This window comes from Coregonus lavaretus, assembly GCF_964263955.1.
Source record: "Coregonus lavaretus genome assembly, chromosome: 6".
Lineage (NCBI taxonomy): Eukaryota > Metazoa > Chordata > Actinopteri > Salmoniformes > Salmonidae > Coregonus > Coregonus lavaretus.
The window spans coordinates 37846045-37862515 of NC_139993.1; the positions used below are offsets into that span (position 1 = coordinate 37846045).

The 16471-nt window shown below is 42.9% G+C and overlaps 1 protein-coding gene across 4 annotated transcripts in view; it reads right to left on the minus strand.

Annotated features, from left to right (window-relative positions):
- Positions 1–1314: 1314 nt before the first annotated feature.
- LOC311131452 (AP-3 complex subunit delta-1-like) overlaps positions 1315–16471 on the minus strand; it is a 34986-nt gene continuing 19829 nt past the window's right edge. For 2 of the 4 annotated variants that reach the window (XM_084164458.1, XM_084164457.1), the window contains exons 24-33: positions 11851–11904; positions 5203–5319; positions 4859–4999; positions 4520–4567; positions 3751–3940; positions 3551–3639; positions 3282–3367; positions 2986–3107; positions 2558–2637; positions 1315–2428 (exon numbers count right to left, since the gene is read on the minus strand). In XM_084164458.1, the coding sequence (XP_084020584.1) occupies positions 2333–2428; positions 2558–2637; positions 2986–3107; positions 3282–3367; positions 3551–3639; positions 3751–3940; positions 4520–4567; positions 4859–4999; positions 5203–5319; positions 11851–11904 (1023 nt within the window). In that variant the 3' untranslated portion in view covers positions 1315–2332. The remainder of the gene's footprint in view (positions 2429–2557; positions 2638–2985; positions 3108–3281; positions 3368–3550; positions 3640–3750; positions 3941–4519; positions 4568–4858; positions 5000–5202; positions 5320–11850; positions 11905–16471) is intronic. The other 2 variants (XM_084164460.1, XM_084164459.1) reach the window with 1 other exon arrangement.

Sequence of the window (16471 nt, forward strand, 5' to 3'; positions counted from 1 at the left end):
GACAATCACTACAATTTACCAGAGAAAGAATTAAGACAAAGTGGGTATCTTCTCTGAATAGCATTACAAGACCTTTCCTCTCTACTGATTGGAGCCTCTTCCTCTCAGCGCCATGACACCAAATAGAGCCCCCTTCCCCAATGTTAAATAATTTAAAACATTCAAAGATATCATTTTTTAATTGTATGGACTTAAAAATACAACACCATCAAACTGTAGAATGATGAAGTCAACTTACTTTCACTTCATTAAAAAAAACTATAATAGAAAATAAAGACAATCAAGGAATGACAAGGGAGTTTGTGTGCGAGTGTGTCCTTGGATAGGGAAAATAATAAAAGTATACATTCCTACTCATGCAAGATACACATTTTAATGAAATGCTCTGCACAGAAATGTTCATAATTAGTACAATGTATGATTTACAAGTAATTGTTTCATTTCCATTCTGTAATGCAAATCAAATAATTTTTCAGGAACGATATTTTCTTTGGATAACATTCTGGAAAACAGTTATTTACTCTGTGCTCATACCAACATGGGACAGAAGACCCATTGTCCAACAGGAGACCAACATGGGACAGAAGACCCATTGTCCAACAGGAGACCAACAAGGGACAGGAGACCCATTGTCCAACAGGAGACCAACATCATCTACGCTTGCAAGACATGAATGAGGGTTAGTCGGGATACAAACAAAAAACGATGGGATCAGTTGCTACTACGTCGTGCTGGACCAGGCAGTGAGACATGTTGAGAGTAACTACACAGCAAACTTATAACCTCTGAGCAAGTCATGAAAGGAAGAAGCCATTTGAAATGATGAACATTAATGTTCGTCATATTGTCAATGCACAGGATGTGGCAAGGCAGTTCTGAGAGAATATAACACTGGAGTAAGATCGGTTTATGACTGTATATCAGTGACATATATGATGTATTGTAAGAGTAAAAGTGGCAGAGGCGCAAGAGGTTTGGATGATTTGAAAGACTGACTGAATGTTTTGCTTTCTCAAGACAGGAGGGAGTAGCAAACAAGAAGCCACCTTGACTAATACTGATTGAAAATAAAATATGAAACCAAGTACCATTGATCTCCCAGAATAAAATGTGCCTGTATGACAACTACAATAGCCTTCCATTCCCATAGGTGATCCCAAACTAAGTATATCAACACATATGGGAGACCTACAACAAATTGATATGCGAAGCCTGCTATTATAGCAAAGCTACGTGAGAGGCTCTAGCTGCAATATGTGATAGCTAGCCTTCACTTAATTGGTCACAAGTGAATAAAGAGAAACCGAGGCAGAGCAATGAGAGGTTCTATATTATTCGGTCACTCACTACATATACTGTGGTAGACATGCCTGAGGCAAGAAAGAGAGGTCTAGATCAGCACAGCAGATGAGCAGTAAAATATCCTTCAACCGTTACAGCATAAGCAAAGCGATAAATCAGACAATTGTAAAAAGATACCATTCTACCCATGTCTAGAATAGGAGACTGAGAGCAAGACAGATGCAGAAACATTATTTTCCAGTATGGCTACACTTTGAGCTGATTCCAATTCACTCTTAGTGTAACTTTCCAGCTCAGGCATTTTAAATTCTTACAGGGATTGATATGTTACAGCGACACGGGTCAAACTGAAGCTTAGCACAGCTGGAGCATGGACACCAGGGGGAGGTTGGAGGTGGGTCTCAGGAGGTCAGGTCAGGATGGAGGGAGGAGTTTACATGATGTTTCCAACTAGGGCCAGTCAGAGGGAGTCACGCATTCTACAAGGACTATAGAGAGTAGTAGTAACACACTGATGTTTAATGCGGGGGGGGGGGGGGGGGGGGTCAGACGGACATCAGAAATCAACAAAAACAGCAACAAACAAAGAAACAACTTGAAAAAGTAAAAACACAATTCAACCAACAACAAAAAAAGTCTAGTTGTCAGATTACATTACATGACCGTCACAGACTGTAATGCAGATGAGTGAGTGAGAGTGAGAGAGAGAATTGGTACAGGTTCAGTCAGAGGGAGGGAGGGGGGAGCAGGGGAAACCAGCATTCTGACAGTGGAGAGGCTGGAAGAGGAAAAGAGATTTGAAACGAGGAAGTGGAACTATAAGTGCACTGAGGGAGTGTGCATAGAGAAAATCAGTGAATGGGGGAGTGGGGAAGTGAAAGAAGGAGAGTTGTGAATCTGACGATTAATAAATAGGGTGAAACTAGGAGTGCCAGCCGCAGTGTTTGTAATGGGATTATACAAGTGTGTGTTTCAGCGAGCGAGGGGTTGAACAGGGGGTAGGGGGGCACCAAGTGGCTGTCAGACACAATCAGCACTGAGAGAAGGTGAGCTTGATCTCATCCAGCACATTCCCAAGCAGGCCCGGCTCGTCACATTTAGCGTCGATGGACACGGTCTGATCAGCCTGAGACGGACAGGGACACAGACAGACAGAGGGCAAAGGTTACAATGATGACTCACAGCCTTCTATCTCATTTGAGTTGTCTGAACATGTGGATCTCTGGACACGTGACTGAGGAGTAGAGCTACTCACAGTTTTGACGAGCAGACACACGTGGTGACCCTGGACTGACCTGCTGTACATAGAGGCACAGGAATCGATCCTCTCCACAACTGGTAAAGAGACAAGAACACAACCATAAGCTTGTTATACCATTCAGTCCATTTGCAAACACTTTGAATTACTGACACTAATCTGTGAACAGATGTAATCTCAACATCGAAGGTCTTTATCTACCACATTATCCTCTTAAAGTGGACATGTTTACTCAAAGAGATATATTTGTGCACGAGGCAAACTAGAAAAAACACCCCCAAAAATGGTTGGGTCCATTCTCCCCTGAATACCTCTCCCATGCCTCAACCTTTCCCCTGTATCCCAGTCCCTATCCTATCCTATCCCCCACCCTCTCTCTCTCCCTTTTGCCTTCCACCGGTTTCCTCCAGTCCCAGTGTACCCACCAGAGAAGTGGTGGTGGAAGCAGATCCTGGCCAGTAGATGGTGGAAGGGCTGATTAACTCCCTCCAGCTTCAGAGAGCTCCCCTTCAGGTCCCCTGACTCCAACAGCTTAGAATAAGCATCACTGCAAACAACAACAGCAACAATCACATTTACTACACATCACATAGCAGTTTAATCATGAGTTCAGATCAGGGCACAACACACTAAGCCAATCGCTCCAAATATACAGTTAGGTAACATTCATTATTATTGAACAGCAGAATGAGGTTCTTTGAGGGCAGCTAGTTGCACTGACCTGTAGCAGGGAGTGGTGATCAGGTATGAGGTGCAGGTAAAGTGCAGTTTAAAGTCCAGTTTCTCATGAGTGGAGGAATCATCAGTCTGTGAGAGAACATTATAACAGCAGAAGATTAATAATACGCTTTTACGGATGAGAAATAAATCAGCCAAACCTTGAGCAGTAAAAGAGACTGTATCCAGAGACAAAGTCGCAGACAGACTCACAAAGAGGGCTAGTGGGGGCGATGTCTAGCCCACCACAAAGCGTGGGCTAGACTAACTCACCTTGACTATGAATGTGAGGGTTCCCTTCAGTTTCTGGGGCATCACGATGCTCTGCACTGAGAAGATGAAGCGTGCCTCGTTTGAGATCCCTGAGGAACAAGAGGAGATCAAACAGATTAGTCTGGATGTAAAACAGGAATTTTAATATTTGGAAGTGAATGTAGTTCTCAATAATAGTCTCCATCCCGCTCTCTCCTCACCGGGGGGTAGTTGGAAGGGCACGTTGAGGCCGTCATGTGGGCCAGCTCCATCAGGCCGCTGCAGCTTGGAGTTGAGAGAGTCCAGCACATTGAACTCCATTGACTTGATAAAGCTGTCGCACTTATTCTCAAAGATGATAGAGACCACCACCTGGCTACCGTCCTGCAGGTTCCCCTGGATGTCACACACCTGGAGGAGAGGGATGAAGGGAGAGATAAAGCAGAGGTTGATCCACTCCGTAGCCAGCAGTCTTCACACAAGGAGCCCGGCAGATTGACTTGCATGCAAAACCACAGCAAACCAGCAAATCGATTCAACCATTCCAATCCCAACATGAATCCCATGTGATTTTTCATAAGCAATCTGGAAGCACTAATAGGATAGTAAAGAACCATAACGTCAAACACAAGAGGATGCCCCTGGCTTACGGTGTTCTGAATAACACGTTTTCCAATATATGCATGTCTCTGCATAACAGCTTGGTTATCACAGGGTAATTAAGCCAGGGGGCACAGTCTAAGTCACAACCATACAGCACATATATAATATTATCCTGTAAAACCCATAGCCTGCAGTTCACAGAACCTCAGCCAATACCTTATCAGCATCCTGCTTCATCTTGAAAGAGAGAAAAGGAGGTCCACATATAGTATTTATATTTTATGTTAAAATGACCCTTCCCAGTTCCCATATCATCAGCCATCCACATATAATATACAATAGTATTTTTATTTAGTTCAGCCAAGCTTCTCTCTCAATCACGCTCACCATCTTGATGTAGGAGTTCTCAGCCAGCAGGGCGTAATTGGACATGGGCTGTAACAAGAGAAGCGTCTGGTCAGTTATTGCCCGTCACTCAATATGCAAACAAGGCAACCAGACCGACGTGTGGATTATGTATATGCTATTTGAGACAGCCAGCGTATACACAATGCACACTTGACTGTGCCAATCAAAGGGTGAAGGTGGGGATGTGTCAACAGACCAAAACCATACAATGAAAACGAGAGCTTATCTATGAATTAAACATCCAGTGGACAGGGATTTTACATAATGGACAGGGATTGGTCAGAGAATTGACAGCGTGAAAGGTGATTGGTTACTGACCGGCAGAGGCTCCTCCTCCTCCACAGTGCCGTTCTGCACAGACTCGTCTCCGGCCCCATCGCTATGATTATGATGATGATGGTGCTTCTTTTTCTTCTCCTCCTTTTTCTGCTTCTTCTTCTTCTTGTGCTTGGAGGACTTCTAAGAGGGAAACAAGCAGGGGATGAAGTGAAGGGCAGTCGATTCAGAAAGAGGGAGTGAAAATGTCCAATGGGGAAGTGCTCAGACAAGATCTGTCAAAAATACAGTATCCTGTTGTAGTGGTCTGTAATGTAGAATCCTTAGTAACAGCTAAGATTTCTGTCTTGTGATTATGGCATCATCAGTAGAGTGGAGTGACTCACAGTCTCCTCCGGCTCAGTGTCTTTGGCCTCTTCAGGCTCAGAGTCTGGTGCCACGGCAGCCACACCAGATACCATCTTAGGGGTGGAGGCAGTGGGATCCTCTGCTTCTGCTGCTGCCTGTCAACACACACCAATAAAGTTAGTTTGGACATATTTAGGAGGATAATTTATATACAACACGCATTGTCATTTATTGATCATATACAAGTACAGGTAGTAGTAGCAGCTTGGGTAAGTTGTAGTAATTTGTTTGTTGTTAAGAAGTTCTTTAATGCTGACATTGTTCCAATGGACCATATATACATATACAGTTGAAGTCGGAAGTTTACATACACCTTAGCCAAATACATTTAAACTCAGTTTTTCACAATTCCTGACATTTAATCCTAGTAAAAATTCCCTGTCTTAGGGCAGTTAGGATCACGACTTTATTTTAAGAATGTGAAATGTCAGAATAATAGTAGAGAGAATGATTTATTTCAGCTTTTATTTCTTTCATCACATTCCCAGTGGGTCAGAAGTTTACATACACTCAATTAGTATTTGGTAGCATTGCCTTTAAATTGTTTAACTTGGGTCAAACGTGTCGGGTAGCCTTCCACAAGCTTCCCACAATAAGTTGGGTGAATTTTGGCCCATTCCTCCTGACAGAGCTGGTGTAACTGAGTCAGGTTTGTAGGCCTCCTTGCTCGCACACGCTTTTTCAGTTGAGCCCACAAATGTTCTATAGGATTGAGGTCAGGGCTTTGTGATGGCCACTCCAATACCTTGACTTTGTTGTCCTTAAGCCATTTTGCCACAACTTTGGAAGTATGCTTGGGGTTATGGTCCATTTGGAAGACCCATTTGCAACCAAGCTTTAACTTCCTGACTGATGTCTTGAGATGTTGCTTCAATATATCCACATAGTTTTCCCTTCCTCATGATGCCATCTATTTTGTGAAGTGCACCAGTCCCTCCTGCAGCAAAGCACCCCCACAGCATGATGCTGCCAACCCTGTGCTTCACGGTTGGGATGGTGTTCTTCGGCTTGCAAGGTCCCCCTTTTTCCTCCAAACATAGCGATGGTCATTATGGCCAAACAGTTCTATTTTTGTTTCATCAGACCAGAGGACACTTCTCCAAAAAGCCAGACTACGCCAAACCGTAGTCTGGCTTTTTTATGGCGGTTTTAGAGCAGTGGCTTCTTCCTTGCTGAGCGGCCTTTCAGGTTATGTCGATATAGGACTCGTTTTGCTGTGGATATAGATACTTTTGTACCAGTTTCCTCCAGCATCTTCACAAGGTCCTTTGCTGTTGTTCTGGGATTGATTTGCACTTTTCGCACCAAAGTACATTCATCTCTAGGAGACCGAATGAGTCTCCTTCCTGAGGGGTATGATGGCTGCGTGGTCCCATGGTGTTTATACTTGCGTACTATTGTTTGTACAGATGAATGTGGTACCTTCAGGCATTTGGAAATTGCTCCCAAGGATGAACCAGACTTGTGGAGGTCTACAATTGTTTTTCTGAGGACTTGGCTGATTTTTTTTAATTTTACCATGATGTCAAGCAAAGAGGCACTGAGTTTGAAGGTAGGCCTTGAAATACATCCACAGGTACACCTCCAATGGACTCAAATTATGTCAATTAGCCTATCAGAAGCTTCTAAAGCCATGACATCATTTTCTGGAATTTCCAAGCTGTTTAAAAGGCACAGTCAACTTAGTGTATGTAAACTTCTGACCCACTGGAATTGTGATACAGTGAATTATAAGTGAAATAATCTGTCTGTAAACAATTGTTGGAAAACTTACTTGTGTCATGCATAAAGTAGATGTCCTAACCGACTTGCCAAAACGATAGTTTGTTAACAAGAAATTTGTGGAGTGGTTGAAAAACGAGTTTTAATGACTCCAACCTAAGTGTATGTTAACTTTCGACTTCAAACTGTATATACATACACACATATATACATACTCCTGTTCAAAAGTTTGGGGTCACTTAGAAATGTCCTTGTTTTTGAAAGAAAAGCAATTTTTTTGACCATTAAAATAACATCAAATTGATCAGAAATACAATGTAGACATTGTTGATGTTGGAAATGGCTATTGTAGCTGGAAATGGCTGATTTTTAATGGCATATCTACATAGGCGTACAGAGGCCCATTATCAGCAACCATCATTCCTGTGTTCCAATGGCACATTGTGTTTGCTAATCCAAGTGTATCATTTGAAAAGGCATAATTGACCATTAGAAAACCCTTTTGCAATTATGTTAGCACAGCTGAAAACGGTTGTGCTGATTAAAGAAGCAATAAAACTGGCCTTCTTGAGACAAGTTGAGTATCTGGAGCATCAGCAATCGTGGATTCGATTACAGGCTCAAAATGGCCAGAAACTCGTCAGTCTATTCTTGTTCTGAGAAATGAAGGCTATTCCATGTGAGAAATTGCCAAGAAACTGAAGATCTCGTACAACATATACACACATGTCCACTATTATTCTACAATGTAGAAAATAGTAAAAAGAAAAGAAAAACCCTGGAATGAGTAGGTGTGTCCAAACTTTTGACTGGTCCTGTGTGTGTGTGTGTGTGTGTATGTACAGTGGGGAGTATTTGATACACTGCCGATTTTGCAGGTTTTCCTACTTACAAAGCATGTAGAGGTCTGTCATTTTTATCATAGGTACACTTAAACTGTGAGAGACGGAATCTAAAACAAAAATCCAGAAAATCACATTGTATGATTTTTAAGTAATTAATTTGCATTTTATTGCATGACATAAGTATTTGATACATCAGAAAAGCAGAACTTAATATTTGGTACAGAAACCTTTCTTTGCAATTACAGAGATCATACATTTCCTGTAGGTCTTGACCAGGTTTGCACACACTGCAGCAGGGATTTTGGCCCACTCCTCCATACAGACCTTCTCCAGATCCTTCAGGTTTCGGGGCTGTCGCTGGGCAATACGGACTTTCAGCTCCCTCCAAAGATTTTCTATTGGGTTCAGGTCTGGAGACTGGCTAGGCCACTCCAGGACCTTGAGATGCTTCTTACGGAGCCACTCCTTAGTTGCCCTGGCTGTGTGTTTCGGGTCGTTGTCATGCTGGAAGACCCAGCCACGACCCATCTTCAATGCTCTTACTGAGGGAAGGAGGTTGTTGGCCAAGATCTCACGATACATGGCCCCATCCATCCTCCCCTCAATACGGTGCAGTCGTCCTGTCCCCTTTGCAGAAAAGCATCCCCAAAGAATGATGTTTCCACCTCCATGCTTCACGGTAGGGATGGTGTTCTTGGGGTTGTACTCCTCCTTCTTCTTCCTCCAAACACGGCGAGTGGAGTTTAGACCAAAAAGCTATATTTTTATCTCATCAGACCACATAACCTTCTCCCATTCCTCCTCTGGATCATCCAGATGGTCATTGGCAAACTTCAGACAGGCCTGGACATGCGCTGGCTTGAGCAGGGGGACCTTGCATGCGCTGCAGGATTTTAATCCATGACGGCGTAGTGTGTTACTAATGGTTTTCTTTGAGACTGTGGTCCCAGCTCTCTTCAGGTCATTGACCAGGTCCTGCCGTGTAGTTCTGGGCTGATCCCTCACCTTCCTCATGATCATTGATGCCCCACGTGGTGAGATCTTGCATGGAGCCCCAGACCGAGGATGATTGACCATCATCTTGAACTTCTTCCATTTTCTAATAATTGCGCCAACAGTTGTTGCCTTCTCACCAAGCTGCTTGCCTATTGTCCAGTAGCCCATCCCAGCCTTGTGCAGGTCTACAATTTTATCCCTGATGTCCTTACACAGCTCTCTGGTCTTGGCCATTGTGGAGAGGTCGGAGTCTGTTTGATTGAGTGTGTGGACAGGTGTCTTTTATACAGGTAACGAGTTCAAACAGGTGCAGTTAATACAGGTAATGAGTGGAGAACAGGAGGGCTTCTTAAAGAAAAACTAACAGGTCTGTGAGAGCCGGAATTCTTACTGGTTGGTAGGTGATCAAATACTTATGTCATGCAATAAAATGCAAATTAATTACTTAAAAATCATACAATGTGATTTTCTGGATTTTTGTTTTAGATTCCGTCTCTCACAGTTGAAGTGTACCTATGATAAAAATTACAGACCTCTACATGCTTTGTAAGTAGGAAAACCTACAAAATCGGCAGTGTATCAAATACTTGTTCTCCCCACTGTATATATATATATATATATATATATACACACATACAGTGAGGGAAAAAAGTATTTGATCCCCTGCTGATTTTGTACGTTTGCCCACTGACAAAGAAATGATCAGTCTATAATTGCATGGTAGGTTTATTTGAACAGTGAGAGACAGAATAACAACAACAAAAAACTGAAAAACGCATGTCAAAAATGTTAGAAATTGATTTGCATTTTAATTAGGGAAATAAGTATTTGACCCCCTCTCAATCAGAAAGATTTCCCGGCTCCCAGGTGTCTTTTATACAGGTAACGAGCTGAGATTAAGTGTGCTCCCAATCTCAGCTCGTTACCTGTATAAAAGACACCTGTCCACAGAAGCAATCAATCAATCAGATTCCAAACTCTCCACCATGGCCAAGACCAAAGAGCTCTCCAAGGATGTCTGGGACAAGATTTTAGACCTACACAAGGCTGGAATGGGCTACAAGACCATCGCCAAGCAGCTTGGTGAGAAGGTGACAACAGTTGGTGCGATTATTCGCAAATGGAAGAAACACAAAATAACTGTCAATCTCCCTCAGCCTGGGGCTCCATGCAAGATCTCACCTTGTGGAGTTGCAATGATCATGAGAACGGTGAGGAATCAGCCCAGAACTACACGGGATGATCTTGTCAATGATCTCAAGGCAGCTGGGACCATAGTCACCAAGAAAACAATTGGTAACACACTACGCCGTGAAGGACTGAAATCCTGCAGCGCCCGCAAGGTCCCCCTGCTCAAGAAAGCACATATACATGCCCGTCTGAAGTTTGCCAATGAACATCTGAATGATTCAGAGGAGAACTGGGTGAAAGTGTTGTGGTCAGATGAGACCAAAATGAAGCTCTTTGGCATCAACTCAACTCGCCGTGTTTGGAGGAGGAGGAATGCTGCCTATGACCTCAAGAACACCATCCCCACCGTCAAACACGGAGGTGGAAACATTATGCTTTGGGGGTGTTTTTCTGCTAAGGGGACAGGACAACTTCATCGCATCAAAGAACGATGGACGGGGCCATGTACCATCAAATCTTGTGTGAGAACCTCCTTCCCTCAGCCAGGGCATTGAAAATGGGTCGTGGATGGGTATTCCAGCATGACAATGACCCAAAACACACGGCCAAGACAACAAAGGAGTGGCTCAAGAAGAAGCACATTAAGGTCCTGGAGTGGCCTAGCCAGTCTCCAGACCTTAATCCCATAGAAAATCTGTGGAGGGAGCTGAAGGTTTGAGTTGCCAAACGTCAGCCTCGAAACCTTAATGACTTGGAGAAGATCTGCAAAGAGGAGTGGGACAAAATCCCTCCTGAGATGTGTGCAAACCTGGTGGCCAACTACAAGAAACGTCTGACCTCTGTGATTGGCAACAAGGGTTTTGCCACCAAGTACTAAGTCATATTTTGCAGAGGGGTCAAATACTTATTTCCTTCATTAAAATGCTAATTAATTTATAACATTTTTGACATGCGTTTTTCTGGATTTTTTTGTTGTTATTCTGTCGCTCACTGTTCAAATAAACCTTTGCCTTTGTCAGTGGGCAAAGATACAAAATCAGCAAGAGATAGATAGATAGATATCTGTGCTTTAGAGGAACGATAGACTCAAAACACACACAAAAAAAACAGAAGAACAGAAACATGTTCAAACAGGACGTTTGGGTGACTGATAGACGTACAGCCTATTTCCTGAGGGCAGACGGTTGGTGTGATGTTCCTTATACATTTTCTCAACATGCAGAGCCCCCAAATAAACGTACAGGCCAATGATCAGATTCTGCTTTAAACAGTCACATACAGCAGGGGCTGAACACAGGACAGAGAGTGTGGGGTCACAGAGACTTTAAAGTAACTTTATGACCTAGTCTGAGCTCAAACTGAATACTGTACTGTTCTCTTTAGTCTCCCGCCTGGTCTAACAGCTGCTCTGGGCTAGAGAGGTCGTCTGCACACACACACGTCCATGTGCAGTCACACGCACAGGGTATGTAGTCACAAACACTCAGTCAGTAGTCAAAAACACTGTCTATATGTAGTCATACACACGAAGAGCTGTGCTACTGTTGCTGTGGTTTGACTTGATCAACAGGAACTGTCAGCAAGATTCCAGACACTCTGAGGCCCCTGAACTTGACAACAACTGTGACCACCACTGACAGGAAACAGACACACAGTGAGGAAAACAAAAACAGAGAGAACCAACACTAAGAAACACAATTACAAAGAACAGAAAACCACAGCCCAAGAATGAGTAGGGTTATGTGACCTGTGAAAGAGAGGAAGTAATGTAAGTGTGAAAGAAGAGAAGAGTGAATGGAAGAAAGAAAGGAAAGAAAGAACCACGCATGGTGAGGAGGATCAGACGAGAGCAGAGGATGCATGAAGAGGTGATGTTAGAACACAAATGACAACAAGGACAAGGAATGACTAAGAGAGAGAGAGGAACTCAACCTGAGGGTTAGAGGGCACTGGAGCATTTGAGAGCCAGAAATCCAGATCCGAAGCCTAGAACAGGGAGGGAGGGAGGGAGGGGCGAGGGGGTTGGGGGCAGACAGGTTAAACATTTTAGCGCTACCTCTTCATGAAAATGGATACAGAGATTACACTGTTCTTTTCATGAATAAATCAAGTATTTCAAGAGAGACTACGCGCACTGAAATCTTAGCACACATACCGATACTTGATTTAATCTTTATTGCTGATAGGATGGGAGGGGGCTTGAAAGCAGCAATGACAATGTTTGATGAATGAAAATGATCAAAGAAATGTGTTTGCTTGACTAATTATCTGACCTCTTTAATTCAAATCAAATTCTTAGTTTAGTTTCAAATTATTTAGTGTCAGTCCTCATTCTACAATAGATGTAGATGAATAACAGGATTGACAAAATACCCTACACAGAATGTAATTGTGCATTGATTAACTCCTCATTGATTTATTTAATTCTTACTAATAACCCCCATAAATATTTGTCTAGAGGCATATTTAAATATGATCTCAGTGATCATTTTCCCATAGTATGTATTAGAGATACCGGACAGCAAAATACTCATTCTAATGTTATCCTCAAGGGTTTTTACATTAAATGTTCTACTCTGATTAAGCCACTACCTCCTGTATTCCTATCCCAGAGTTCACTCTAGAAAATGTATCCTCCATATTCATTCCTCTGGCCGATAAACACACCCCTTTTAAACAATTCAGAGTCAAAGATAGATCTAACCCTTGGTTTTCTTCAGGGCGATCAGAGCTCATTCAGATGAGAAATCAGGCCTGGGCCAAAACAAGGAAAACTGACTCTGTAGTGGACTGGCAATCTTTCAGACAACTGAGAAACAGATGTACTATATTGATTAAGAAAGCTAAATCAAGCTAATTATTAAAGCTCCATCTCTGAGCCTGCTAGTAATCCTTCTACATTTTGGAAAACAGTAAATGCACTGAAGCGTACAAATTCATTTTCTTCCCTGCCTAAGCAAGTTCTGTCGGACTCTGGCATCATAACTGAGAACAATGGGATAAGTGATGCTTTTAATCATCATTTTATCTTGACAAGCTTTTTATTTGAGAGAAACTGTGGTTTAATTGAACCTGGTCAGTCAATCAACTGCTCTTCCCTCTGCCAGCCTCTAGCTGACTTGACGGATAACCCGTCAACTTCTAGTGAATCTTTGTTTTCATTTCAACAATTTACTACCTGTGATGTGCTAGATGCCTTGCTTAAGATTGATGTTAAAGAAAAAATACTGGGGCTGATTTTTGCTGCATCTACGTGAGAATGCTATTCATTGACTACAACTCGGCATTCAACACCATAGCGCCCTCAAAGCTCATCACTAAGCTAAGGATCCTGGGACTAAACACCTCCCTCTGCAACTGGATCCTGGACTTCCTGACGGGCCGCCCCCAGGTGGTAAGGGTAGGTAACAACACATCTGCCACACTGATCCTCAACACGGGGGCCCCTCAGGGGTGCGTGCTCAGTCCCCTCCTGCACTCTCTGTTCACCCATGACTGCATGGCCAGGCACGACTCCAACACCATCATTAAGTTTGCCGACGACACAACAGTGGTAGGCCTGATCACCGACAACGATGAGACAGCCTATAGGGAGGAGGTCAGAGACCTGGCCGTGTGGTGCCAGGACAACAACCTCTCCCTCAACGTGACCAAGACAAAGGAGATGATTGTGGACTACAGGAAAAAAAAGAGGACTGAGCACGCCCCCATTCTCATCGACGGGGCTGTAGTGGAACAGGTTGAGAACTTCAAGTTCCTTGGTGTCCACATCACCAACAAACTATCATGGTCCAAACACACCAAGACAGTCGTGAAGAGGGCACGACAAAGCTTATTCCCCCTCAGGAGACTGAAAATATTTGGCATGGGTCCTCAGATCCTCAAAAAGTTATACAGCTGCACCATCGAGAGCATCCTGACTGGTTGCATCACCGCCTGGTATGGCAACTGCTTGGCCTCCGACCGCAAGGCACTACAGAGGGTAGTGCGTACGGCCCAGTACATCACTGGGGCCAAGCTTCCTGCCATCCAGGACCTCTATACCAGGCGGTGTCAGAGGAAGGCCCTCAAAATTGTCAAAGACTACAGCCACCCTAGTCATAGACTGTTCTCTCTGCTACCGCACGGCAAGCGGTACCGGAGTGCCAAGTCTAGGTCCAAAAGACTTCTCAACAGCTTCTACCCCCAAGCCATAAGACTCCTGAACAGCTAATCATAGCTACCCGGACTATTTGCACTGCCCCCCCACCCCATCCTTTTTACGCTGCTGCTACTCTGTTAATTATTTATGCATAGTCACTTTAACTCTACCCACATGTACATATTACCTCAACTACCTCAACTAGCCGGTGCCCCCGCACATTGACTCTGCAACGGCACCCCCCTGTATATATAGCCTCCCTACTGTTACTTTATTTTACTTCTGCTCTTTTTTTTTTCTCAACACTTTTTGTTGTTTTATTTTTACTTTTTTTGTTAAAAATAAATGCACTGTTGGTTAAGGGCTGTAAGTAAGCATTTCACTGTAATGTCTGCACCTGTTGTATTTGGCGCATGTGACCAATACAATTTTATTTTATTTGATCTCTCTGCCCCCCAAATGTGGAATCATTAACCCATATTTTTTACCTGACGATTATATGTGGTACTATCCCCAAGGTTTGGAAGGTGGCCCATGTACTCCCCCTTCAAAGGTGGTTATCCTTACGAACTAAATAATTAATGATCGGCCTATTCCTAAACTTTCTTGCCTAGCTAAAATATTAGAATCCTTTATTCATTCTCAGCTAAGATCTTTCTTATCTTTGAAATGTATTCTAAATGTACATCAGTCGGGTTTTAGACCAGGTCATAGCACTATCTCTGCTGCATCCCTAGTTATAAATGATGTGGTTAACTGTATGGATAAAAGGCAACATTGTGCTGCCCTCTCCCGGTCAAAGGCCTTCGATACTGTTGATCACTCACTGCTTTCCTCAATTGGCCTACACCAGGCTGCATGTAAATGGTTTCAAAATTACTTGACAGATAAAACTCAATGTGTATCTACTGATGGTGTTAAATCAGGTTTTCTGAGCATAACGAAAGGTGTCCTGCAGGGGTCGATTCTGGGTCCTGTACTTTTTATTGTTTACATTAACAATATTGACAAAAATTAACCTGCACCATGCCAATGATACTGTTGTGTATGCTATTGCCACCACGGTTGACCAGGCTCTATCTGACCTACAGTCTGCCTTCATTGTATTACAGAAAAAGATCTGTCGTCGTGCCCTTGGGCGAGGCGCTTGACCCTGGTTGCTCCTGTGGGTCGCTCTGGATGAGAGTCTGCTAGATGACTGAACGTAATGTAAAAGTTGAGCAGCTTCAAAGCAGGTAGATTGTATGTTTTAATACTCAATATATATTTTATAGTGTTTAACATGATTTTTGAATGACTACCTCATCTCTGTACCCCACACATACAATGATCTGTAAGGTCCCTCATTCGAGCAGTGAATTTCAAACACAGATTCAACCACAAAGACCAGGGAGGTTTTCCAATGCCTCGCAAAGAAGGGTTGCTATTGGTAGATAAAAAATAAAAATAAAATAGTAGAGGAAGGAAACCTCTCAAGGATTTAAAACAATTACAGAGTTTAATGGCTGTGATAAGACAAAACTGAGGATGTACAGTTGAAGTCGGAAGTTTACATACACTTAGGTTGGAGTCATTAAAACTCGTTTTTCAACCACTCCACAAATTTCTTGTTAACAAACTATCGTTTTGGCAAGTCGGTTAGGACATCTACTTTGTGCATGACAAGTAATTTTTCCAACAATTGTTTACAGACAGATTATTTCACATAATTTACTGTATCACAATTACAGTGGGTCAAAAGTGTACATACACTAAGTTGACTGTGCCTTTAAACAGCTTGGAAAATTACAGAAAATGTCATGGCTTTAGAAGCTTCTGATAGGCTAATTGACATCATTTGAGTCAATTGGAGGTGTACCTGTGGATGTATTTCAAGTCCTACCTTCAAACTCAGTGCCTCTTTGCTTGACATCATGGGAAAATCAAAAGAAATCAGCCAAGACCTCAGAAAAAAAATGTGTAGACCTCCACAAGTCTGGTTCATCCTTGGGAGCAATTTCCAAACGCCTGAAGATACCACGTTCATCTGTACAAACAATAGTACGCAAGTATAAACACCATGGGACCACGCAGCCATCATACCGCTCAGGAAGGAGACTCGTTCTGTCTCCTAGAGATTAACGTACTTTGGTGCGAAAAGTGCAAATCAATCCCAGAACAAAAGCAAAGGACCTTGTGAAGATGCTGGAGGAAACAGGTACAAAAGTATCTATATCCACAGTAAAATCAGTCCTATATCGACATAACCTGAAAGGCCGCTCAGCAAGGAAGAAGCCACTGCTCCAAAACCGCCATATAAAAGCCAGACTACGGTTTGCAACTGCACATGGGGAAAAAGATCATACTTTTTGGAGAAATGTCCTGATGAAACAAAAATAGAACTGTTTGGCCATAATGACCATCGTTATGTTT